The sequence below is a fragment of the Schistocerca cancellata genome, chromosome 7 (assembly GCF_023864275.1).
Source record: "Schistocerca cancellata isolate TAMUIC-IGC-003103 chromosome 7, iqSchCanc2.1, whole genome shotgun sequence".
Classification (NCBI taxonomy): domain Eukaryota; kingdom Metazoa; phylum Arthropoda; class Insecta; order Orthoptera; family Acrididae; genus Schistocerca; species Schistocerca cancellata.
In genome coordinates this window covers 357,991,679-358,019,076 of record NC_064632.1, presented here as the reverse complement: position 1 = coordinate 358,019,076, position 27,398 = coordinate 357,991,679, and the positions used below count along the sequence as shown (strand labels likewise).

General features: G+C 41.9%; 1 protein-coding gene across 1 annotated transcript in view; it reads left to right on the top strand.

The window, feature by feature from the left end:
- Positions 1-27,398, top strand: part of LOC126092273 (microtubule-actin cross-linking factor 1) — a 497,641-nt gene that overhangs the window by 156,084 nt on the left and 314,159 nt on the right. Inside the window, exons 3-4 of the mRNA XM_049907790.1 lie at positions 18,805-18,894; positions 21,396-21,473. Of these exons, the coding sequence (XP_049763747.1) occupies positions 18,805-18,894; positions 21,396-21,473 (168 nt within the window). The remainder of the gene's footprint in view (positions 1-18,804; positions 18,895-21,395; positions 21,474-27,398) is intronic.

Here is a 27,398-nt window from a genome sequence, read left to right as displayed (position 1 = left end):
GATGATTTACATTGCTGCCGTTCACATCCACCGAGAAAGATGCTGCAGCGCTCAGTGTTTGGTGAACTGTATGTCTTTCGGTGGTGGCCTTGTCTAATGCTGTTTCTTTCTGTGTCTTCTTTTTTTACATGCCTTTCCAAATCCACACGAACGAACTCAGCAGCACTGGAATTATATAAAGGTTAGTAAGGGAAAAACATTACTTGTCCATTACAGTACGATCGTGTGCGTAGATGTGTGCGTAGGGGTGTGTGTGTGTGTGTGTGTGTGTGTGTGTGTGTGTGTGTGTGTGTGTGTGTGTGTATGTGCTAGAAATCAAACAAAATTGGTTTTGTGTGGAGAAATAATAGACATCACGACCAGTATAGCAACATATCGTCGCGCTTCATAGGAACAAATAATGAAAGATACGCGAGACAGTTCAAAATATCTTAGCAAACAAAAATTTTAAATTGCTGCACGGTCCGCAAGAGAGACGTGACGTAAACGGTTGTTCGAAGCTCTTTATTTTCCCGTAATAGAACTCACACCAGGATTGATATTATGTTAGATCGAGTATCTCAAGTTTTTAATATTATGATAGGAAAACCGTGTGAGTAAACTGCAGGAAGACCCTGATGAATATTGTTCGTTTTTAGAGGCATCAGAAAAAGAGTTCGGTGCCCTATATATCATGCTATGTCATAAGATACAATTCTTACACGTGGAAAGTTATTACGACCAATTTGCAACCTACCTACACTAATGCCATCGAAATAGACCCACTATTCTCTTGCACACACCCTTACTCGCCCAGGTTTTTGGCCGAGCTCCGCTCTTAGAAGCTCGTTATGATAAACCACCTTGTTTCTGTCTGGACAGTCGTACCCTCAATTGTGACTGGTGAGAAAGCTGATCTCCAAGGCAGCTCTCATATGTTTACAGGGTTGGCTTTCAGTTTACACTCCGTAAGTTAACCAAACTAACGTAAGTATCAGGTACTAGATGCACACGTGAAGTGATGAATCAAATACAATATTGAACCTGTAGCCGAGGATACTGCTCATAATTTAAACTTGTATTTGGTTTTTACAGGAGTCACTTCGCGGATCTGCTACATGTGAAACGAGCTACCGAGTCACGTTAATCTGGCGAAGGCGACGTTACCTTTAGAATTGAAAGTGGTTTCCAAGTACCGCTTCCTTAAGTAGGAATTTTACCACAATCTCAGAAAAGTTTAGATTTGCCATGCTGTGCTGGGAGGGTTTAAAGAGTGATAAATAGTCTTAAATGATAATGCGGAGTTCTGCTGAATTTGAGAGAGTTATTTTATCTGCGGTGCAGTTGAAAAAGTTTTCATCACGTAACGATATTTGTTGTTATCTATTCCCATGAGGCGTGTGATATCAAGCGAATAAGATAGCTGCCAACAAACTAAGGAAGGGTGTGTGTTTTCGAAAATCTGAATAAAAACTTGCACGCATACCGAAGACTATGGATCGCTTCAGTTTTTGTATCACTTGTAGTCCTTGATGAAGAAATCTGTTACTGGATTGACATTTTTCAGCAGCACAATTCTCTGCATCATATGGACACAATAGTGCTACATTATTCAGTTCATATTCGACTCCAAAGTCGCCAGACGTGAAAGTATCCGCGCTGTCATGGAGCTGCCACGTCCTCTGTAAACTACTTATTTTGGGTGGACGTGTGCGTGAACAGGTGTCCCCTTTAGAATCGTAGAATTATAGACGTTATGCATGCTGAAGAAAGCTGAGCCAACGAGATGTTTTGAAATTTATGATCACCTTCGTGGTCTACTGGTCGGCGTCGCGTCGCCAGTTCTATTCTCGGATTTTTATGATGCAGCAATGTCCAGATCCGTATCCTCAGTCTCGTGAGGTGCTTGTGTGAATAACTGACAGTCGATTTATAGATTTGCTGTGTGGGTGCTCCTTAGTGTTCCGTCCGGTCACCGTGTGTGTGCTTCTGAGTTCTCAGTGGAATAGTGCATACGCATGGAGTGGTTACCAGGCTGGCTACGACTGCGAGCTGTGGGCGTCAGACAGGCGAGGCAGAGGGAGTCCCTGGGCTCCGGGACGAAACAGGACAGGACAGGCCGTGGTTGTGGCCGGGCGCGTGTTAACTCAATGGCCGCATTGTGAGGGTCCTATCACTGGGGAGGGCCCACACGACATTCCTTAACCCCCTCGTCGCTGCAGCGGGACGTGCACTGGCTCACTTCACGAGCGCCAGTCCTTAAAAAGTCTCAGCCGCTTTCTTCGAGCTCTCGCTTCGGCCACAGGACTTCATCCACGCTGTGACACATCTGTGAGGATGGCGGGGAGGTGGCCGGGCTGGGGGTCGTAATTATACATGTGGTAAGAAATCCCAGGAAGAGTACTTGATCAGAGGAACTAATGATAAGAAATGATAAATTATAATGTTGTTGAGAGAGAGAACTGACTGCTGATAGCAACAAACCGAGCTCATCATTATCCACAGCGAAGACCACCAGTCTCAATCCCTTACAACGGCGCTAAAAGAACCACCTCTTTTTTCTCTTGGGGAAACTATCACACTCGAATCAGCTGCTTCAAAAAGACCACGTTCGTCTTTCAGTACCATTCTTACTCAGAGATTATACTGACATTCTGAGCACGACATCGACGGCTGGTTACACCCGCGTCGGTTTTTATTTTATTATTTTTTTTCATCGAATACTGTTAACGTCGTTGTCGTTCAATTTTTGAGAAGATATATCTGTGCTAATGTCTCGGAGGATTAAAATAGATAGAGGGGTATTGACCGTAGACGAAAATACTAGCATCACTGGTGTAGTATTGCTCGCCATGTTTCTCTACCGCTATGGAAGCTACTCCCCGATACCTTAACACCTGTCCTATAACCCTGTTCCTTCTTTTAGTCGTGTTTCTCAGATATTCTCTTCCTCGCCTATACGGCAGATGATTCCTCATTTCTGGTCGACCCGCTAAATTTTCAGCATCGTTCTGTAACACGACGTCTCAAACGCCAAGTGTAATTTCTTTCTCGTTTTTTCTACAATCATAATTCACTTCCATACAGTGCTGTGCTCCAGATATACGTTCTCAGATTATTTTCCCTCAAACTAAGGACTTTCTTTGATACCAGAAGACTTCTTTTATCGAGGAATGCCCTCTTTATTAATTTCTTTCGTCTATCTTTGATTTATTCTGTTTCCTGTAGTTCTTACCGCGTTCCACTGAGGACATCAGTATTGTCAGCGAGTCTTACCACTGATTTCTTTTCACCACACATTTCAATCCCTGTCGTAAATCTTTCTTTTATTCGCCTTCATTACTTCTTTGATATGCAGGATGAACGTTAGGAGAGAGACTCTTCCCTCCCTTACGAGCTTTTTAATCCATGCAATTCTCTCTTGCTCTTCTATTCTTACATTTCTCTCTAGTTTCTTGTACATATATTTTTCTTAGGACTTCAAATATCTTGTCCCATACTACGTCGTTGAACGCCATGCATGAAATATTTTTCATATATGCCACACGCAGGGGAGTTCGCATAGTTCACAGAATGACTTACTGTACTGCATGACGTATGGCGCAGATTTCCGTACACGACGTATAAAACGGCAGTCCATTGACGGAACTGTTATTTGTAATCAGGTGATCCATGTGAGAAGGCTTCCGACGTGATAATGGCCGCACGACGGGTATTAAGACTATGAACGCGGAATGACAGTTGGAACTCGACGCAAGGACACTACACTTCGAAAATAGGGAATTCAATATTCCTAGATCCACAGTGTCAAGTGTGTGCTGAGAATAAAAAATTTCAGCCATTACCTCTCACCACGGAGAACGCAGTGGGCCATGGCCTTCAGTTAACGACTGAGAGCAGCGGCGATTTCGTAGTTGTCAGTGCTAACAGACAAATAACACTGCGTGAAATGACAGCAGAAATCAGTGTGGGAACGACGAACGTAACGTTTAGGAGAGTGCCACGAAATCTGGCGTTAATCGGCTATGGCAGCCGACGACGACGCCAGTGCCTTTACTAATAGCACGACATCGCCTGGAGCGACTCTCCTAGGCTCGACCCTAAACGCTTGGGAAACCGTGGCCTGGTCAGATGAATCCCGATTTCAGTTGGTAAGAGCTGGTGGTAAGGTTAGTGAATGGCACAGACCACACGAAGCCATGGATCCAAGTTATCAACAAGGCATTGTGCAAGCTGGTGGTGGCTCCATAAAGGTGTGAGCTATGTTCACATAGAATGGAGTGGATGCTCTGGTGCAAATGAACCGACCATTGACTGGGAATGGTTGTGTTCGCCTACTTGAAGGTCATTTTCAGCCGTTCATTGACTTCATGTTCCCAAACAACGATGGAATTTTTATGGACGACAATACGCCGTGTCACCTGGCCACCATTGTTCGCGATTGGTTAAAAGAACATTATGGACAGTTCGAGCGAATGTTTTGGCCACCGGGATCGCCCGACATGAATCCCATTGAACATTTATGGAACATAATCGAGACGTCAGTTGGTGCACAAAATTCGCATCTGCAACACTTTCGCAGCTACGGACGGCTATGGAGGCAGCGTAGCTCAATATTTCTGCAGGGAATTCCAACGATTTGTTGAGCCCATGGCGCGTCGAGTTGCTCCAGCCGGGCAGGAGGAGGTCCGACAAGATATTAGGAGGTATCCCCTGACTTTGGTCTCTTCAGTGCAATAACGCGCGTTGAGGGCTTGAAGCGCCTGTATTGCACCGAGACAGTTGGCCGTGTCATTGCGAAGGTGCGACTTCGCAGCGTGAAAGGAAATGAAAGTTCAGGGACTACATACAACAGGTGCTGCCAAGAGCTGAAGCATTTCTCGGCCAAGGTTTATAAATAGACAATTCACTCAGAAGTGTGGTGCGAACAAAATCATTGTGACCGCAAACGGCGACCGGGACCGGAAATAGGCAGACAGCCAAAGGTTGGCGGCCGCGAAATCCTCAGGGTCAGTGAACGGCCGCCGGGAGAGGCAGCCCAAAAAAAGAACGCCAGCTGTGTGTATGCGCGCGCTGGCTCCTTTAGCTTCAGCACACCCGCGGCTCCCAAGTCCGTGGCACTGTCGCTACGGTACTGTGCAGGTTACCGCGTTTCACAGCAGAACCACAGACTTATTCAGCTTACTAAAACGTCTGTGGAGCTACAATTACGGCATTTTTTCCTCTCCTCGCTTCCTAGCAGAGATTAAGCTTATCTTTAGTGCCCCGTATACCGTGCCGTGCGGCTTAAACCTGCATGCTGTCTTCACGTCCTCGAGGTGTCAACTGCTATCAGAACTCAGAAGATTAAGCATCTTATCTTTCGACTGGTCTGATCGACGGAGATTTTACTATATAATTTAGCACTGTTCGAATTCCGAACTATTACCTGGACCGTGAGGAGATGGGAATGTGATACAGCTATTTTTAATTTATTTTTTATCCCTTAAACCGTGTGACAGGTGCTAGGTCTTTACGACTAGCCTTGTAATCGGACTCTCCCGGCTTGTTTATCTTTGTTATGAGCGTTCTGTACCGTTTGAACGCAGTATAACCAGTATATTCTCTGTTACTATTCCATTCACGTAAAGCAATTGAAAAGACTTTCTTCGGTAGGCCATCGAATATGTACCTTACTATGATAATCATTACGCTTCAGCTTCGTGGCTTCTTTTGGACCGGCCGCAGTCAAAATTTCAGTAGCGAAATATAACCGTGATGGACAAAGCATTATCGTTGCGGCGTTTACTGGAGTTGGTCGAGCACTTGTGCGGCTCATTGCAGTCAACCGAAGAAACCAGTGACCATTCAATAGGTCCTCTTTCTTCACAGTATTGAATAGTCAGTCGGCCTAGAATTCTGAAACGATCTTCTTCATGCACGAATAACGCTTAATCCGGACGTCTGCATCACCATATGTGTTTCCGGAAGCAACTTTGTAGTGAATGGCGGAATGTTCTTTGTACTACTACCAGTGATTCCTCTCCCTGTTACACGTGAAAATAGAGGAATTATGGCCAGTACGCCTCTATAAGTTCTCGAATCTCGCTTAATCTGTCCTTAAGGGCTTTGTGTGAGAGGGACGTCCGCCCATCGCAAGTGCTGATTCTCTCAAGTTCCTCAATAGCGTTTCGCGTTTCCATTACGTAATTGACTATCTGCTGCCACGTCACGATGTATACTATCAACAGATCCCTTCATTTAGTACAGCTGTAAAATTTATTTTCTCCGCGATTAGACTCGGCGCTCCATTGGTTGTCTAAGAGGATGTGATGAAAAGTAATGCCTCCGAATTTTTAATGTGAAAACGCGTAAAACTTCTTAAATAAAACAAACGTCAGTAACATTCTACATCTTCATTCTTCATGTCTACATATTTATTTCTTTACGTAATCACCCTGGCGATGAACACATTTCCCCAATGATAGACAACTTTATTAATACCGTCACTTTGGAATGTTTGAGTTTATTCACGGAGCCACTACACCCCCTGCTTTTACCGCTTTCAAACTGAAGTCCAAGACGGTGTTATTTAAGGTTTGGAAACAGACGAATATCGGATGGTGCCGAGGCGGCTGGGCCTTCCGAGGCCTGTTCGAGCGGAGTTGAGTTCAGTTATAATTTTTAGAGTAGCGCAGGAAGGAGTAAGTAGCCGTATGGAGCGTAGCTTCTTCCACGTGGACCAGTGGCCAAGACGAGTGGAGAAGTAATGCATAGCAGCGCGGCCTGCCGACATTTACATAGTCGCTCCGTGAGGCGGGCTGCCAATGAGACGTTGGCGCCGGCACTTTTTTCCCGTGTGACGTGGGACTTTGAACCGCTGCCCAGAATGCCGTTCCCTGCTGGGCGCGTGCGCACGTAGGGTGCCGTGCGCCGCGCCGTCGGCCGGTCACATCGCACGGTGCGCCCGCCGCTCCAGCTAACGTTACAAGACTGGGCGCCCCGGCTCCTGGAGTCCATAAATTGTGCCCGATCCAGGAGTCCCATAAAATTTGTGGCAGTTGGCTCGATCCCAACTCCAACATTATAGCCTTCACGGGATCTGTCGTCCGGTACTTAGCTTCAGAGGCGTTTTTAATTTCCTATTTTACAGCCCTTACTCAGCATTTAAGTAGGTCAGCGCCGCTTATTAACAATACAGCGAGCACGGCAGTAAACTGAACATGAACAGCCAAACTGTTGGAAGTTCGCTCGCCGTAAATACACAGCATCGCTGCTGACTAAGACTTGCGTTCATTACAGTTTTATGCTAAATCATTTGTTGCAAGCTGTAAAACTACTGCAAATACATACGAGTCTCTGTTATCCCTGTTTTCAATATTTCCGACAAAATCCGTACGATAAAATCAAGTGAGAAGGTCAGATCTTGACGAGATTTCAAAATTAGTTAGTTAATTTCAAACATGCTCCGATACAACTCTTTTTGTAACACTACGTGTATGCATTGTATTTAGTGCAGTCTTATGTTTGCCTTGTATGATGCTCGTTACGAGGAGAGAAGGGAGAGGCTGAATGAAACCTGGTGCCGTCACATAGCCTACTCCTCGCGAATAGCACCAAGGCGGCCGTCAAGCTTAAAGTCCCCGTCCGACAGACAGATCACCTGTGTCACGTGCCCTCACTTCAGGAGACCCTGTAGAGAGGTTTGTTATTTGAATCAGGACACTGGATTCGAACTGTAGGTGGCACAAGAGTAGTATTCCGATTGTACTTGGGGGGGGGGGGGGGATGACGGTGTGAATGGAATAACAGGATTTCCGATATGGAGCAAAAGTACACCAGTTGCGTTTCGGCATTCTTCAAAAACAGTTGCTGAAAATGGTGAACAAAAATCTGAATGACAGGATTGGTCTTTGCGGTGGACGGAGACGTGTAAGGGGAAGATATCGATAAATCGATATTTTATCAACAGCTTTAATTCGAACCGGCTTAACCCCGGGTAGACTGCCACCGCACCACACCTCGTCCACAGAGATTGAGATTTCAAAGTGGTGCAGAGATTGGCAACCTTCTTCAAATGTTCAGAAATTTAATTGTGCACGTCAAAAAAGCAGAAAACATAGTGTCTTACGGCCACAATGTCAGTGAATCACTGTTTGAATCGGTCAAGTCATAAAAATACCCAACGCTACAATTTGTAGAGATATGAAATTGAAACATCGCTTACATTCAGTCGTAGCTGAAGCAGCTTGCAGACTGTGGTTTATTCATCTGTTAAGGAAAGTGCAGTAAGTCTACAGTGGAGACTGCATACAAAACACTCCTGCGACCCAGTCTAGAATAAAGCTGAAGTGTGTGAGAGCTGTACAAAATAGGATTGACAGCGGATGTTGAACATACACATAGCAGGGCACCACGAATGGCCACAGGTTTCTGTGGTCCATGGGAGAGCGTCACAGAGTTTCTAAAAGGACTGAAGTGCCAGCCGCTTGAAGGTAGTCGCAGAGTCGCGTCAAAACCTACCTAGAAACTTTCCAGAACCAGTATTTCCGAGCTCCACGTGAATGGAACGGCTAAAAAGCCATAATAACTGGTGTAATGGGATCTACCTTCTGCCGTGCACTTCAGTTGTTTGCAGAATGTAGACGTAGACGCAAATGTACGAGTAGAAGATTCGGTGTTGTTTACTGTGCAACTGAGCGTGAAACGTCCGAGACCGATCGTAATGTGAGCAGGTTGTCGTTTTGATTCTCCCATCCTGCATTTCCCCGGAGCATACAGTCTATAAATTTGTGTGAACCCATAACTCGCTAATCTCTGTACCTGTCAGAATGGCGCTTTCCAGGACGTGGGTGAATGTAAATAGGCATCAACCCGAGAAAAAGCATTCACAGAAAGCGTAGGTCTTGTTTTATTCTGCTGTTACATTTTGTAAAGAGCTTCTCGTTTTGCACTGACTTGCCCAGTCACTTATAGGGGTATTTAGACTTTAGTGTCGACTCCGAACCACAGCGCAGTTCGGCGTTTTTTCATATTAACAAACATTGTCCGGCGTGAAAGAAGAGATAAGTGACAGATAAAAGTCGTAGGAATTGACTGGGGCTTGAACCCCACCACTTCGGATCCGTTTTGTGGCATGTTATCATGGAGCCACACAGAGATACCTTTTCGTTGATACTATAATAATACATACTAAAAAGAAGAAAGTGTAAGAAAAAGTACTTGATTCCTTCGTTGAGATTTGTGCTCCAACGTTTTTGGCAAAAGTATGATAATTTTACCTGTGGTGATTAAAAGGGAAACACTATGGCTAAAGTGAAAAGGGTATGCAAGAGGGGCGTCGAAGACTGGAGTGTACTGCAGTGCACGCTAACAACTCCAGACACGGTGTTGCGCTTGAGTCCACTAAGAGTTTATCGGCTTGTTCAGTTCGGAGTCCGCGATAAGGCTCGCAGCCGCCGCTTGCGCACTTCCTGTTCCGTGCTCGCGAGCCAGACCCCTCTGCAGCGGTTCTTTTATCGGACAGTACCACGCGTGGCTCCATTACCTTTTGATGCACCCATGAATTTGTACAATCCCATCGGTCATCAGCCTTCTCCGTATTGTTACATCTCCATCGCACTGGGGAGTGCGCTGCAATAGATCAAAAAGATACAAATGGAGCAACATACTTTCATATGCCATATAGTTGTTTAGCGATTACGTGACACGAAAAAATTTTTTTTCTAGTCCTACTAATTTTTTATTATCTTTGATGTACCACGATTAAACGACGCTATTCATATATTGAACGTCTTAAGAAGTCTCAGGTTGCCTCAGTATGTTTTCAGTATAGCCGACTTTTTTTTATTTACTCGTGTCCATCTGATGTATAGCTGATAACTACAGGTGATGTGCACTGGTGTGCAAAACCTAAGGACGAAAGTAACTTGCGCATGATGTATCACTGCCAAGTAACATAGCGCGATGAAACTTTGGACCATATATAGGAAGAGCTGCTAAAGTATGGTGCAGAAGGTAACTGAAAGAGATACGCAACGAGACGAACGGAAATGACACTTTTATTTTTCAAAGACAATAATTACACTGAATCCAACGGGATTTATGAGGGTTTCCGGACATGACAATTTCAGGAGGATGTCCTGTCACATTTTGTCACGAAATTTGTGCATCAGCAGAAATGTGGTTTGGAAGAATGCGTATTGTTCAGTTTTGCGTAATGGGATATACGAAAATCTCTAAAGTAATGGAACACTGTCTACGTTGTTGCCGGTAGATAAATTAAGCAATATGAGTGGCTGCGAGAAGCAGCATTGGAATAGATACTCAGCGACTGTCTTTAAGCTGCACTATTGTATGACATTAAATCTTGTGGTGGAGACGTTACATCAGATAAATTCGGTGTGTGTGAATCATTGGTAAATTACGTAGTGTTTCGTAGTGAGCAGGCTGCAAGTCATGTTAGATAAAAGCGTTTCAGAGATTTTTATGTCTTCACCTCAAGTGGCGACTGTCTACGATATTATATTTGTTGTATCATTATATTTGTGCACACGAACTTCTTTATCTAGAAGGTTTAAAATGCTTTGAGACTTCTCTCGGAATAGAGGTGTTACATCACATGTGATCACTACTGAAAATTGAGACGCGAGTCTCCTGAAATAATCTGAAAATAAACATGAAGCTTACTGGTAGCTTATTTATTACAGAACAATGTAAGCTAATATCAAAGCTCCCTTGCGGAAATGGGCAACGAAGTGATGTTGCAAATGGGAAACTGACGTGTGTGATATATGTCAGTAGATATATTTTGTAGGCACAAAAAGGAAGAGATTTAACTTTCAGAACGCGTACGCTCACATCATTGTTCATAAAACTGGGAGACTTTAAAAATATGAAAGCTATCAGATACGTACCACTACAAGTGTAACGTCGAGTAAGGTTTAAATTGTAAACGTGAACTAGCCTTCGGAGTCGAAGTAGTAACACCACTGTTGAACTTTTCATCAGTTTTACTAAAGATTTGACGTTGGTAGCTCGCGGAAAAGTTTCGTGCAATCTAAAATCTTCTCGTAGTCGAAGCAAGAAATTGATTCTCCGAGTACTCGAATGTTGTGGACACGTGTGTGTGTGTGTGTGTGTGTGTGTGTGTGTGTGTGTGTGTGTGTGTGTGTGTGTGTGTGTAGCTGGTGTTTGTTTGTTTTGCCTGGCTGTCTTGTGGTGCTACACGTGTGCGGGCTGTTCTCTTGCAGACGTACACGTGTCTTCACGTGTGCTCCAACCCGACTGGGACAGGCCAGTGCTGCTCGCCATCTGTAAGTCCCGACGACCTCCCGTGTTCGCCTGTTGTTTGTATTCCTAGGTTTTCGCCTGATGCATGGGCTGCTGCAGCGCTTGCTTAATCTCATCTAGTTTATTCTTGATTGCTGTGTTGCTGATGTTTTCTGTATTTGCACCTGCTTGCATAAGCATTTTGTCTTTTATCGGCAACTAGTTTAAATTTTACTCACAGGCACTTTTATTAAATTTGTCTTTAGTGTGGAATAATAGTGCATTGTTATCGTTATCTTTTCATGTAGTCAGTAAAAGAGTGTAGCTTATGTAGCTGCTAACATAGACGGAAACTGGTTATGGATTCAAATGATTGGAAAAAAAAAAAAATTCTAACTGTCGGCAGTATTCAGAATGCATTCCCACTTTCAAATGGAGTGTGCGTAGAAAGTCAAAGGTCCGGACACAGTTTTAATTTGGCATGAAGTTTCATATGGCATTGTATTTAAACGTTGTTTGTGATAAGAGACACCGAATGCGTCACGGCATATAATCTTATTAGCCATGTTTAAAATGACTACACTGGACGAAAGAGCCAGCTTGATCATATGCTTCTGCTGTAAAGTTTTGTGTAATTCCGCTCTAGAAGATTATAAGATTAACCGCGAAACAGCTGTCAAACGTGAAGTGGTAGCGATTTCACAACTTAGCTTATCAAATAACCACAGCACCCTCAACGTGTCCTCTATTAACAACATACCTGTCAGAGATTAGTGTATGTTGATACCCTGGCTTGCTGTGCGACAGCAATGAAAAGTTATTTAATTTTTCCTTCTCACTAAAAATGAGTTTACAGAAAATATTTGGAGAAATATTAACGTTGTGAAAGGTTGAGATACCTGTCTACGACCATACAGTTTGTTGAAAATCCATTAACGTGTACATGTGGTTTTGATATCAAAGGGTGCAAAACCCGTCATGGACAGCCATAATGCACTGTCTGTTTCACTCATACACCATTAAACGTTCACAGCAGGACACGTCCCATTACTTCAGAAGCTTTAATTTCTCTCTCCTTACGCTTTGCTCATTTGATAACGAGGAAACTTAAAATTTCCTTGCTGTTGCGCTGTGCAGTGGTAAGACCTCTAGGCTTCTTAGATGGTGGACTGGTAAAGTTATTCAGTAAGGTGTCGTGCCACTAGGTCTGCAGCGATCCATAATAAGCAAAATGTGACCGTATGTCGTAAGTTTGTAGGAACAGTCTTCTGGCACGTGAAAGGGGACATTAGTCTCAATATTTCCTTAGCAAAGCGTCGCAATTTATGCCGAATAATAGTCCATAATGCGCTATGCAGCGGGAAGAAATGTTATTTGATGGATAAGACCCGAAACACTCCGTCCTCCATTCTATTAGCCACGGCAAGCGCGCTTTCGGCATTCGCTGACACATTCAAACCACTTCACCTTATTGCTTACGTAGTAGACTGTTGTTAGGAAACTGCAACTAAATGCAAATTGGAAGATATGTACATCATTCAGTATTAATTTGTTGCATGGCGCCTTAAAGAGGGCTCCTCAGGTGTATACAGTAACTTACATGAGAGTTTCTCTTGGATGTATTGGTTGTAGCCCGTCGTCTGCATCACATTTGACTTCGAAGATATTCCAACAAGCAGCACAGTGCAGCCCTTTATATATAGCGAACATAAACGCAAAACCAAAACAATGTGCATATTTTGATGTACAACAGCCTGCAATAAGCTGCTTCGAAATGAGACTCGACGCAGACGATTGGCTAAATCCAGGAACGGAAATACACATATCCACCTGAGGATCAGGTCATAACCCGTCGAAACACGTCGTGGTAGAAAATGGACTGTTCAAGATAATCCTCGTTTATTGCTCCGACTCAGTACAGTACTCTGATGTGTGGTTCTGAGTAGACAAGACAGGTTGCTGACGCAACTACTTAGGTCTGAAGATGATTCTTAGTGATCGAAACATGTAATCTAATTTAAAATGTACAACTTAAGGAGAATAATAAATGAGAATTATCTAAAGTACCAATATAGTTCCTGAATCGCTCCAGACGAATATGTCGGCTGTAGTGAAAACTGACTGTCGCAGATAATTGTCCGACTTTCTTTTATTCAAAGCGCTAAAGCTGTTCTCTCGGAAAATCTTCTCCAGAAGATTTACATTACAATTTTTTTTTTCAAGTGGTTGTGTTTCGAATCTTGTCGTTCGTAGTCTTGTTTTCTGTTTTAATTCTAAATTTCATTTCTGTCGCTTGGCTATGACTTCGTGTTTCCTTCCTAACTGTCCAAGGTTCGCACCACTGTGATTACTAACCGGGGTATATTCGTCGACCACAGACCTGTGAGCGGCAACCACACCCTCGTTAGCTCGAATTTTGCGATTTTCACGAGAGTTTTGCTCGCTGCTTTGGGAATGGCAGTTTCATTCGGCCACGCTGTAAAAGAATAGTGACTAGTTAGTGTTTGTGAGGCGGGTAGACGGCGGGGGAGTGCGGTGTGGGCAGGCCACGTGCTGGTTGTTTATCAGGCGACAAGCAGCAGGTAGGCTGGCCGTTGCGACACGGACAGCAGAACGGGTTCGGCGTAAAGCGGCCGCCGCCGGACATAAATCGCTCGCCCTGCTGGAGTTTCGCCGCACGGGTAGCGACGTCCTCACACAGGGGGGAAAGCGGCGGACGGACATCTCTGTCGTAATATGCCGGCCGCGTCATCTCTCTAGCGTTTGGAAACCCTCCAGTTCCTAGCTTACGCACCGCACAGAAAGGGGCTGGTTGCCATTTACTTCTTGCATCACACGCTCCACGGTTGTGACGATTCGCAGATACGTTTGCATTATTCCTTTGGGGTACTGTAATTAACGTAGTGAGATGTATATTTTCTGTACGTGGATCAAGACCGAATGAAGGAAGATTAGTGTAATATGGCATTGCAGTGCCTGGTTTGTTCAGAAATGCGATGGAGTGTTTCTTCGAACATGCATGCATATCCGAAGGAACAGGCACTATGGATACTACAGCCGTTAGAAATACATGAAATGTATTCGCAGTTGAGAATATGGATAACCAGCAGATGCATAATGGAACGCATGTCCGAAGGAACTTGCATCGTATTTCTGAACAACACAGACACTACGGTAAAGTACCGGTTAAGCAACTTGATAGTTACTGTGGTCCACGTGATCCGGATCCGGGCGTTATGTGGCTTAATTAACTCAGCAATGGCCGGAGATATGGGGTGTAGTTATCCCACCAGTGGTAAAGAAAGCAAGTCCAATAAATCGTGACTTCCATCCCCTGGCCTAGTAAATAAAGGTGCCAATGTAATGAAAGATCTTGGCGGACGAAAACTGCGCACTAGGCCGGGGCTAGAACCTGGACCCTTTCTCCTTTGCGGGCAATACTCTTACCGAGTGAGCTGTGTGGCGTACTAAATAAAGGTGCCAATGTAATGAAACATCTTGGCAGATGAAAACTACGGACTAGGCCGGGGCTAGAACCCGGACCCTTGCTCCTTTGCGGGCAATACTCTTACAGACTGAGCTGTCCGGGCACCGACTCACGACCAGCGTGCACAGCCTCACTTCTGTCACTTTCCAAACTTCACATAAATTTTACTCCTGGAAGAAAGGATATACCGGAGAAATGGCTTAGCCATAACCTAGGGTATTGTTCCAAGAATTGATTGTGGAAGGAGCTAACATAAGAACAAACCCTGCACTTTCCCTTTAGAAGAAAGTTTCGGAGCAGGTAGTGAGACTCCAATTACAGATTAAGACCTCGCAATTTCAATGTATAGAATTTCAGTAGTAATTATCGTTTTAATGGGTGCAAAAGTAACCCGCCAGGTTGCATTCCTAACAACAGTATTAAGTAACCACCATTCGCTGAAAACACATAAACGTATGCTTGTTTTGCATGTTTTAAAATCTAGGCATGCTTATTTCGTTCCCGTTCCGTCACGCTCGATATTTAGTGTCTGGTAGAGAATAAAACATTTGGAGCTACGGTTCTGTTTAATTATCTTATAAACTGTATTTTCATTACAGTTTACTTCGTTCAAGTGCTATCTGTCGAAAAGAAATAAATGTTTATTCCGGATTATTATTAACATCGCTTCAATAATAACAAACACAACTTGTAACTTGGACAGTAAAAAGCAAAATCAACCTATATCACTTGATCAATATGGGTTCCATTTTAGGTTTCAGCTCCACTGCTTTATGTAGATCTCAAATAAATATGTGCCCTACACCCAACTTCCTTTCTTGTCAGGTGTGTGTGAGATAACACGGTTTCTATCGTAGGATTCGGTTCTTCACTACAGGTTCAGCATTCGCCATTGTTTCCTTAAATCTGACATCCTTTTAGTCTTGTAGCATGACGAATTTATCATTATTGCGGCTACCAATTGATATTTTTTCTGTCCCTTCATCTTGGCCCATGCACAGCACCTTAATGCTTTGTGCTATCTTCGTTATCGAATGCGTATACTCTTTGTGATCTGTGGGGTTTTATCGTCGCGGTTGATTGATGGAGTACTTCGCGGTGTTACCGGAGTCGATCTTTCTATTTTATGCAATGGAAACAACTCGGGAAACACGCTGCATTTACTGTTGACGATCATTAGCCTGTCTTCTTTCTGACTTTTTAATAGCTCCTGGTATTTTATTATATCTTACCAGTCCACACAAGGTGTTTACCTCGAAGCACGCTCTTTGGAAGGCTTCTAAATTTTGCTCTTGGCGTCTTTTCAATGTCATGCGAGCTACGTCAGCTGAAATTCGGTGATCCGAACTTCCGAATTAACGTAGAAAAGGAGGCCAGTTAATATCAGACGGGGGACTAAAGCGTACGTCAGAGAAGGGAGAGAAGAAACCTGGTTAGGATGCGTTGCGGGAAGTGAGATCGCCTGCCCCGTTACTAGAAGCTGTGCCGTGGAGGCGGGATGGGCTGCAAGTGAAGGTGTCTGCTACTGGAACGTTTCCCGGTACTGTATTATCGCTAATGGGAGAGTCGCCCTCCTGGGCGCAATTTCCGGCGCGGCGCAGCAGACGGACAGGTGTAGTAATTGCTGCCGGTGACGGTGCTGTCTGAGCGCCGGGTTGCGCAACGGCAGCGCGCTCTGTGAGGCGAGGTGACAGCTCGTCGCGGGCGCCACTGTCCCAGTTGCCTCGAGCTCCCTGTCCCAGGCCACCTTCTGGCCTGGGCGTTCGTACGACGCCGCCCACGTTCCCTGTTAGCGAATCTCCCAAAAGTTACGGCTGTTCAAATACCATACTGATATTGGTATGCTTGAAATTCCGTAGATACCTCGACGATGTCAGATAAAAAAATATCGATACCGACATTATCGCAAGATATTGAATGCTTAAGTATATTTAAGAATTTCTTGAACACAAAAGGACTAATAAGGAAATAATGCTATGTAAAAGTTCCTAATAGCTATCCCTAACAGTGTTAATATAGTTGATGACAGATGGCCTGTACCCATAAAATTATTTTATTTCATTGGAACACAAATGCTTTTCACCTTCTTGGAGACTAGCAAGTGCAGAGCAACGGGGAGTTAAATTACAGACTACCAATGTGTCCCATACAGTCATATATCTAAATAATCAAGTAACTCGAATGTGTTTGTCGCGATAGTAATAACTAAAAGTTAAACTATAGTGGTAAAATTGTATTGCTGAACTATCGATAAACGGTGACATATCGTGTAAATATGAAGACAATCGTTAAATGTGGCACTTGAGACACACGACAGTTTGGTTTCTTCTCTTCCTCCATCTTAAATATTTTCAATTAATTGAGAGACTACATTACATACCACATCTTTCTTAATTTGGCCACAGTACAGCATTTTAGTCTATGACTTACTTCTGGTTACTTAGTGATTTATTTGCCAATGTTTGTTACTGAAAAAATAACGCTCTTAGGGCACTCGTTACAGTAAGAGACAGATGATAAAATATGCTCAGCTTCAGCCAGTGGACTGATAACATCATAACAAACCTCTAAATTACTATGAAAAAATTAATTCGTTGGCTCATTGTTAAGTTTCTTGAAGAGTGTTACACACCACTCGTGAGGAAAATCCATAGTTCACATACAAAAAGATATAGGTTTTTTCCCCCTCAGACTTTCCTTGTTCCTACTTGTCCTTAGAAATGACACCAAAACTAGGTCCAGCTATCTCTCCACTTAGTCTCTTTTGATTTTACGTCACTTATTGAGTAAAGACCTGCACAAGATCAGCGATTGATGCAGGGATCGGCAGTCGATTGTGAATGTAAACCAATGTAATGTATTGGACTTCAGAGGCCCACTGCTGTTAGATTACACCATTAGTGACAGATCACTGGAAATAGTAAACACCATAAAAAAACCTAGGAATAACCACTGGGAGTGATCTAAAGTGTAATGCCCACATAAAAGAAACTGTAGGAAAAGCAGAAAATGTAATTCATCCATGAAAAAAGTGGCTTACAGCACACTCATTCAGCCAGTTATTAAGTATTGTTCATCACTGTTGGAACCTTACCAAGCAGAATTTATAAGAGAAAGAGAAAATACAATGAAGAGTGACTGGTTTGTCATAGGATTATATATTCAGTGCATAAGTGTTATGGAAACGGTTTGACAGACTTCCAGTGGAAGACTGTACAACACAGGCATACATTATGGATAGGATTACTGTTTAAATTTCGAGAGAGGATGTTCCAAGAAGAGTCAGGCATTATATAACTTCCTCCCACATACAAGTATGTCTCGCAGACCTTACTGACAATCATTCTGTCCTTGTGCCATTAGCGAATGGAACAAGATAAAGGAGGGGGGGGGATATTATAATTATCCCTCATCACACCATGTAGGGTGGCTTGTGGGGTAAAGATATATGTCTAGATTTAATCGATTTCTCGTTTTTTCTTGTCATTCTGCCCTTGTGCCACTAATGAATGGAACAGGATAAAGGGGGGGGGGGTGTATTATAATTATCCTTCATCACATCCAGTAGGGTGGATTGTTGGGTAAAGATGTAGGTGTAGATTTAATTGCTTCCTCCTTCCTTCTTGTGTCATAAAGAACCATGTCTACTCCAAGATTGTCTCCGAGAACCATTGCAATCTGCTTCCTCATTTACTACAAAGTTTATATCAAAATCTGTGATCCTGCAACTTCTTACAGTTCCTACTCTTCAAACAATATGCATTACCTTTATGATCGATTCATTTACCATAAGAGGTCAATTTCTGTGTGTTTCACTTCTGTCATAATGTATGCATTTAGTTTCTGATCATGTGTGTTTATTGTTCATTTAGTGCATGTTGTTTAGTGTGCACTGTTGTTTAGTTATTATTCTAACTTGCAAGTAATTTTGCTCACATACTTACAGAAAACTTTTGAATTGTGTGACCATTAGATGTAGACTAGCACATGAGAAGTTTGTTTATACTCACTTGCATTAGCATGCGATTGTAGTTATTCAATTAGATATGCATCTCACAAATATGCTGAATATTTGTTTGCATTTTCAGGCGAGTCGTCACGTTGGTGACCTATTCGAAGATCTCCGTGATGGCCACAATCTTATCTCCCTGCTGGAAGTCCTTTCTGGGGAGCATTTGGTGAGTAAATATGGTCACATTCACAGCTTCTGTTTACTTCAAAGAAAAGGATCATAGGTAAAAATAACACTTCATTCAAACTGAAACTAAACTTGCAATTACACTCCTGGAAATGGAAAAAAGAACACATTGACACCGGTGTGTCAGACCCACCATACTTGCTCCGGACACTGCGAGAGGGCTGTACAAGCAATGATCACACGCACGGCACAGCGGACACACCAGGAACCGCGGTGTTGGCCGTCGAATGGCGCTAGCTGCGCAGCATTTGTGCACCGCCGCCGTCAGTGTCAGCCAGTTTGCCGTGGCATACGGAGCTCCATCGCAGTCTTTAACATTGGTAGCATGCCGCGACAGCGTGGACGTGAACCGTATGTGCAGTTGACGGACTTTGAGCGAGGGCGTATAGTGGGCATGCGGGAGGCCGGGTGGACGTACCGCCGAATTGCTCAACACGTGGGGCGTGAGGTCTCCACAGTACATCGATGTTGTCACCAGTGGTCGGCGGAAGGTGCACGTGCCCGTCGACCTGGGACCGGACCGCAGCGACGCACGGATGCACGCCAAGACCGTAGGATCCTACGCAGTGCCGTAGAGGACTGCACCGCCACTTCCCAGCAAATTAGGGGCACTGTTGCTCCTGGGGTATCGGCGAGGACCATTCGCAACCGTCTCCATGAAGCTGGGCTACGGTCCCGCACACCGTTAGGCCGTCTTCCGCTCACGCCCCAACATCGTGCAGCCCGCCTCCAGTGGTGTCGCGACAGGCGTGAATGGAGGGACGAATGGAGACGTGTCGTCTTCAGCGATGAGAGTCGCTTCTGCCTTGGTGCCAATGATGGTCGTATGCGTGTTTGGCGCCGTGCAGGTGAGCGCCACAATCAGGACTGCATACGACCGAGGCACACAGGGCCAACACCCAACATCATGGTGTGGGGAGCGATCTCCTACACTGGCCGTACACCACTGGTGATCGTCGAGGGGACACTGAATAGTGCACGGTACATCCAAACCGTCATCGAACCCATCGTTCTACCATTCCTAGACCGGCAAGGGAACTTGCTGTTCCAACAGGACAATGCACGTCTGCATGTATCCCGTGCCACCCAACGTGCTCTAGAAGGTGTAAGTCAACTACCCTGGCCAGCAAGATCTCCGGATCTGTCCCCCATTGAGCATGTTTGGGTCTGGATGAAGCGTCGTCTCACGCGGTCTGCACGTCCAGCACGAACGCTGGTCCAACTGAGGCGCCAGGTGGAAATGGCATGGCAAGCCGTTCCACAGGACTACATCCAGCATCTCTGCGATCGTCTCCATGGGAGAATAGCAGCCTGCATTGCTGCGAAAGGTGGAAATACACTGTACTAGTGCCGACATTGTGCATGCTCTGTTGCCTGTGTCTATGTGCCTGTGGTTCTGTCAGTGTGATCATGTGATGTATCTGACCCCAGGAATGTGTCAATAAAGTTTCCCCTTCCTGGGACAATGAATTCACGGTGTTCTTATTTCAATTTCCAGGAGTGTATTTTAAGGTAATTATCTTTTTAGCTGTTCGATGCGTGGAGCACAGAAACACACAACAGAAAACAGCTTTTACACTAGCTTTGCTACTTAAATGCCGTTTTGTGTTGAAAGCTAGTGAGAACACTGTTTTCCGCTGTGTGTTCCTGCCATGCGCATCGATCCGCTGTAGGTGAGGGTTACCATTCCCTTATTTTATGTATTGCTCTGTCTATAAATTTCCATTAGTGCTATAATTATCTTTTTACCATTATATATAACCTAGTGTTCTCATAAAATTTTACATTTCAATGTTCTCCTTCTATGTGAATAATATTTTTCATTTGATAATGAATGTAATACCAGTTCAGCTTTAATGGGAGATTTTGTGGATCTTTCTGTTTAAATCCATTATTCATATGTCCCTTGTTATCATCATTATTTTGCGCGTGCGCGCCCACACACACACACACACACACACACACACACACACACACACACACACACACACACATATTCATTCTGGGTTTGCTTTAATTACTACTTCCTTACTTCACCAAGATGTACTTGTGACTGCCCACTCACATTCCGATGACACTATGAATTTCCTTTTGGGTCTCTTACTAAATCCCTAAGCCATACATGTTTCCATGTTTATTTCTTTCATAGTTCATCTGTCCACCATTTTACATTTTCCAAAGTTGACAGAAACATTAGTTTATTCAATATTGTACGTAATAAGTTTTACTATTTTTATTTCAGCAATATAACTAAACATGTGTATTTTTGTTTTGGGGTGATCTAGTAAATGACATTACAAAACAATTGTCAACACTTGTATCACAAATGTACCTTTTTTGTTATTCAAGTAGAGAGAGAGAGAGAGAGAGAGAGAGAGAGTGTGTGTGTGTGTGTGTGTGTGTGTGTGTGTGTGTGTGTGTGTGTCAAATTTTTTAACCCAGTACTAACTGAATATTTTTTATGCTTTTATATTTTCACAGCCAAGAGAACGTGGCCGCATGCGTTTCCATATGCTGCAAAATGTTCAAATCGCACTTGACTTCTTACGATATAGAAAGGTTAGTATGAATGAATTATTTCTTGCTGTCAAGCAGGTGTATATCACTAGAAACCCCAGTCTTAAGAAGTAAGCTAATTCTGAACTTTTTATATCCAAATGAATATTAATTTCTTACTGGCACTGTCTTATTTTATATATCAAAGTACCTGTGTTGACAAAATCATTGTAACATTACCTTCCTAGTGAAAGTAAAGCACTTTGATAATCAGCACTGACTAGAATAAGATTTACAGACTGCAAACAATAGATAGTAAATGTATACAAAACATCATCAATCAGTTCAAGTGCTACTTTCATTTTCTAATGTAGTTGTCACACTCTGGAGTCAGCTGATTTACTAAAACTAATTACATTTAATTGTATACAGTGCATGTTTGTGATGTAGCTCAGTGTAAACAACCATTTTTGGTATGAGAGTGCTTTATATGTCCAACCAGCCATCCAGGTTTAGGTTTTCCCTAAATTTCTTTAATGTGAAAGCTGGGATATTCCCTTTAAGAGGTCGCATCCAATTTCCTTCACTAGACTTCCCCAAGTCAAGCTTGTGCTCGCTTTTTAGAGACCTCATACTTGATGATGGGTATTAATCTTTAATCTTCATTCCTTCCTACTGTACTTTCTAATACATAGAAGAATATCACAAAAACGTAATGTTGTGGAAAGGATAGATAGCTACTCTCCACATACAGGAGTCACTGAATTGCAGAGAGGCACAATTTCAAGACTGCTAAAATATTTACTCCTAAACGTTTGGGCAAATTCTGAAGAAAGTCTTTGTCTGAAAACTTACAAGTAAATATTTTAGCAGTCTTTCCCATAGTGTCATTTTGTGACTTGTTATGATAGTTTGAGTAGCAGTCTATCCTTTCCATAAAACTGTTGTTATTCCATACTGGACTTCCCAGTGTTTAAACATAATGTCCTCAGAAATGGAAGAAAATTCTCAAGAGCGACTTTATGTGTAACATGTTGATTTATACTTTGCATCCGAGTCAGTACCCAACTTTGTTGAAGTTATTAGTTCTCTCATTTGTTGTTAAGTAGAAATTCTTGATGCTTATAGGATTTGTGATGGCAGTTGCATCGGCATTGTGAATGTAGTGAGCCATTGAGTTCAAAATAAATAGTGAAGGCAGCTTGGAAGACTCTATTCTTGACAAGTAAATATGCAGTGACTGATAAAGTGAAAATCTCTTTCATTGACAAGTAAAAGAAGAGTGGAGGAAAAGTGGAAAAGTGCAGAGAGGAAGAAAGGAAACCTGAAGTTGTTCTGAATCTTGGCACTAGACTTAATATTAGGGCATATACGAAAAGAGCAGTTAATTAGCTAAGCTAAATTTTGATTTGTTTGTTCTTGCTAATATCTGCACCATAAAGGAGTTTTTGAACATAATTTTTTATTTACTCTTGTAACTAGTGGCCTGGCAAAATCTTTTCTAGCTGATGCTCTTTGGATAGATTGTGTGTCAGATTTCTTAGCTGAATCTGTTTGCTATTGATGTCTTTGATATCTCGTATGTGAAAACATCCAAGTGGTATTCTGATTTTGTGTAAGTGGTGATGGTAGTGCTGGTGGCAGGTGAAACCTAGTGCAGACACAGCCTATTCCTTAAGTAGCACAAAGGGAGCCACAGACTTCAGTGTGTCTTACCATGGAATGTATCATTACAACATATCAGATTTCCTCACTCTGTGGGACACTGTGCCAGTACACTGGGTTAAATCAAACTCTCTCTTCAAAGTCTGATAACCAGAAATTTTATGCTTTCACATATCCATTTGCAAATGGACATTTTTTTCAGTAGCAAAATTCAAAGTGACTACTTCAAACAGAGTCCAAATTCACAGTCAGGCATTTGTGACCCCAGCTAAGGAGATACTTGGAATGGAAGTGAGGTGTGGGAAGAGCTATGCAATTGAGAAGTTACTCATTGAACAGGTGTATTTGTTTAAGAGCACTGGTAGAAGCGTTTGTTGAGCAGCCTCTTCTGGCCTTCTGCAAAACCATTTCTGCAATTGCGTATTAATGTGTGGTGGAGAATGAAACAAATAAACAATTTGTGCATATAGGAATAACCCTTGACCAGCAGAGGATAGTCATTGTGTTAAAAGTGTATGAAATTTTGATATGATAGTACAAATTAAAACAATAAAAGAACAGTTAACAGAGTTATAAGCTAAACATCGCTTTGAGAGATGCAAATGTGATTCTGAAGTATATTATTAATTTACTACTTGCTCATAGTAATGCACTTTATCCCATCAATGTCAGACTGTGCCTGACACACTACCTGAGATTTCACTGATCTTCTTGAAGTGTTAATTATTTTTAATAATTTGTGTCTGTCACAATTTTACGCTACATGATTTCCTCCATGCTTCTTGGTGTTGTAAGTCAAAATTATGCTATGTAGTAGTGGTTCTCAAATTTTTTGGGTCAATGGCTCCGTTGCCCTGAACATAAACATCTTTGGCTCCTTTCGCACATGACATCAGAATTGAGGGGGGGGGGGGGGATAAGAGTAAATTTCTTTATTAACTTTTAATGTAGTTCAGTCAACTTCCTTTATGAAAAGGAGAGCTAAGGCCAAAAGCTTTATTTGTGACAGTCTTTTTGTTGTGCCTATCCGTGACTCTGCATCTCTGCTATATGGTGAGTGGCAATTTTCCTTTTCATAATGTTACATTCCATCCTGGATTTTCCTTGTTCAATCAACTTTTAGTATTATTACATCGTATTCTTACATCGATATCAGTGGGAAGGATTACCTTTCTTCTTTTTCTTCATTCTAAATCTTGACACAATGTTGGAAATTGCAACTAAAGTCTTTTTCTCGACGTTCATTCATCATTTGAATTTCATGTTGTTGATTGCCAATGCTGAAGAACCTACCCTAGGTAAGTGGAATGTCGCAAAACGTATAAAACTTGTAGGATATTTTTACCTAGTTGTGTGTGCTTCTGCTTCACCAAGATTCCAAAACTTTAGCAGTGAGAAAACGATCGAAGATTTCAGTGTGGAGTCTAAAGAAATATAAATAAATTGCTCTTTGTCTTCAATCATTTGTGTTGAAGGAAGTTTTGGACTGATGAAATATTTGAACCTTTGGTGTGAATCAGCTTCTTCTGGAAAGTACTTCAGACAGTAATCACTGAGTTCACTTAACTGATCCAGAAACACAGATTTCAGTTCCTCACTCAAAGGAAGATCACTGTCTTCTACAACTGCATGAAGAGGGGGGAAAAAAAGACCGTATGTTTATCATCTGACAATTTCTTCATCAGTATTAGTTTCTTACGGATGAAAACATCTCAGTGTATGTGGCCGATTTTTAATGAAGTTTATTACATTGGTCACTTATTAAAAAACCTTGCGAAGAACAGGCGCCGTACTGTTTGGTGCTAGTGCTTCTCAGCAAATAAACATGTGTGTATGGGTGAGAAATTAGGTGCTTATACAGTTTTCAATAATGATCAGTAAAAATTCAAAGTTTATATTCTTTAACGATATATCAGTACATTTCTCTTATCACCGGCATTTTAAATAGTAATGGGAAGGTAATAAATCCTAAGTAGAGCAGGTGACCACTGGGAAAGCAGTTCCCATTCATTTTAAATGAAATGAACTTGAGACTTCCTCCTTGGAGAACTAGTGATTATACAGGTATGTATTTCTCTTACAGTCTTCTAATTTACTACCCGTAACGACGCTATCTGAAATATGAGGAAACATGCTTATTGTCTGTAGAACTGTGTCAAAGAGCCACGTTTCTGCAAAAGTTTGAAATTATATAGCTTCCATAGTGTCACAGAAAGTTTCTCAGGGAAACAAACCAATCAGTTTAGCCCAGTGTGCCTGACATGGACTGGTTGAACTACCATCCCCAAATATTGATGATTGTGATTGAAACCATTGAATTGATTTCTAACTCAAATACTGCCTACAAATTGATGCACTGTTGATATCGTAGTAACCATAAATCCTAAAGTTATCAAAAATTTTTAATGTACAATGAATGGAAGCATTAATGACTTCAATTAAAATGGTTTACTGTCTTACATGTGTAGTTAAATTGTGTTTTTATAGCAGAAACATATGTTAAACAAAAAAGTCCCTTGTTTATTTTCGTCATTTCTGACACATTATGTATTTGACATTCTGCTACACATTAGGAAGGAAATAACTTTATGGTTTAACATCTGTCTAATTACAAGGGCTTTCTAGAGGGAACACAAACTTTGTTTAGGGAACGAAGGGCAAGGAAATGGGCTGTGGCCTTCTAAAAGGAACATCTCAGCTTTACCTTTATCAGTCAAACGAAAATTTGAACCATCATCTGCCCAAAAGTGAGTTCATTTAAAATGAATGGGAACTGCTTTCCCAGTGGTCACCTGCTCTACTTAGAGTTCAGTTTAACCTTCCCACCTCATCTAATACATGTTGCAATCTGTGATGATTGTGTGTTCCTAATTTGTTGGAAAGGCACCGATTCTGAAGCAAATTGACTGAAACGACACTGAAAATGGTAAAACCATCATCAGTACAAGAATTGAGTGCACTGTGTTAATAAAGACCAAGTGTAAAGAAATATTGTTAGCAAGATAAATTAAGTTTGATTCATCAGATTTATCATTAATTAAAATTTGAATTTTAGAGGAATCCCAATTGTGTAATTAAGTAATTTGATCACCATTCCTGACATCAATTATTACTTGAGTGAGAGTAAATTCTGATATTCAGAAACAAAACAAAAGTTAAATCAGAGTTCATACTCTAAATTTAGATATGTTTAAAGTAATAAGAAATAAAATGAAAACAGAATGGATCACAACACAATGCGATAATGACATAGTGTAACCTCAGTATCATCTTCAGTGCTAAGAATTTTGATAAATAGATTTTCCAAATAGTTAAAAATTCTCTCCTTATGACTATATTTAAATGCTAATCATTTTAAAGAACTGTAAAACTCTGGAATATGACAACCAAGTCTTCAAACAGTGGAGAGTCCAGATTGGAGTGTAAACTATATTATGAACAGGATAGATTGCTGCTCATCATACAGATGATATGTTGAGCTGCAGGACTTTGATGCTAAAATTCTCAAAATTACAGAGAATTTAATTAATATAGTTCAGTAAGAACTTAAATGTGCTTTATTTTCCAAATTCAGTGGTTTCAACAATTCTTTTAACTATTAACTTCAAAAATTTGTAGCTACTGTTGTTGCTCAAACTTAAATTCATGACATTAATTAATTGGGAACAATGTGTACTTTTGAACAGGAAGAGTTTTACTTTCTGGCCAAGTTATAATCCTCAGCCATTATAAAATTTAACATTGATGATTGGCATGTATGGCAGTAGTACATCGATCCTATTCCATGAAATAATGACTATGAAATTATTATTAAAAAATTATCTTGTCTAAATCACTCAAAACACTTGGGAAGCCTTTTACAATGCTAGAAAAATTCCAAATTTAAGATCTCATCCTCTGATACAAATATTTCTTACACCTGCTGTGGCCAAACAGTACTTTTCTTTTTATTCCACTGAAGCATTATTGTAAGTAACCTATGTTATGTGGACCTTGTAACAACCTAAAGAATCATTGGGCACACATTCCCTGTGTCAGATCCACTCATACTTTTTCCCTTTAATCACCTACAGCTAAATCACTTCTCACTTATGGCTTGTTCTTGGCAAAGACAATCTATACTCCAAAAATTTCAATGTAACTTCTTAGACAGTTTGAGTTACTTGATAAAATACGAAGTCCCTGGCTTTTCCTGTGTTTACTGTAAGGTTTTTTAAAAATTTATTTCAGTAATAAAAATTGCATTTCTCATATTTAGAGGGTAATGTAACAATAGTGAAACGGATTGTGAATTTTCTTAATTTTTTATTGGATACATTCTTG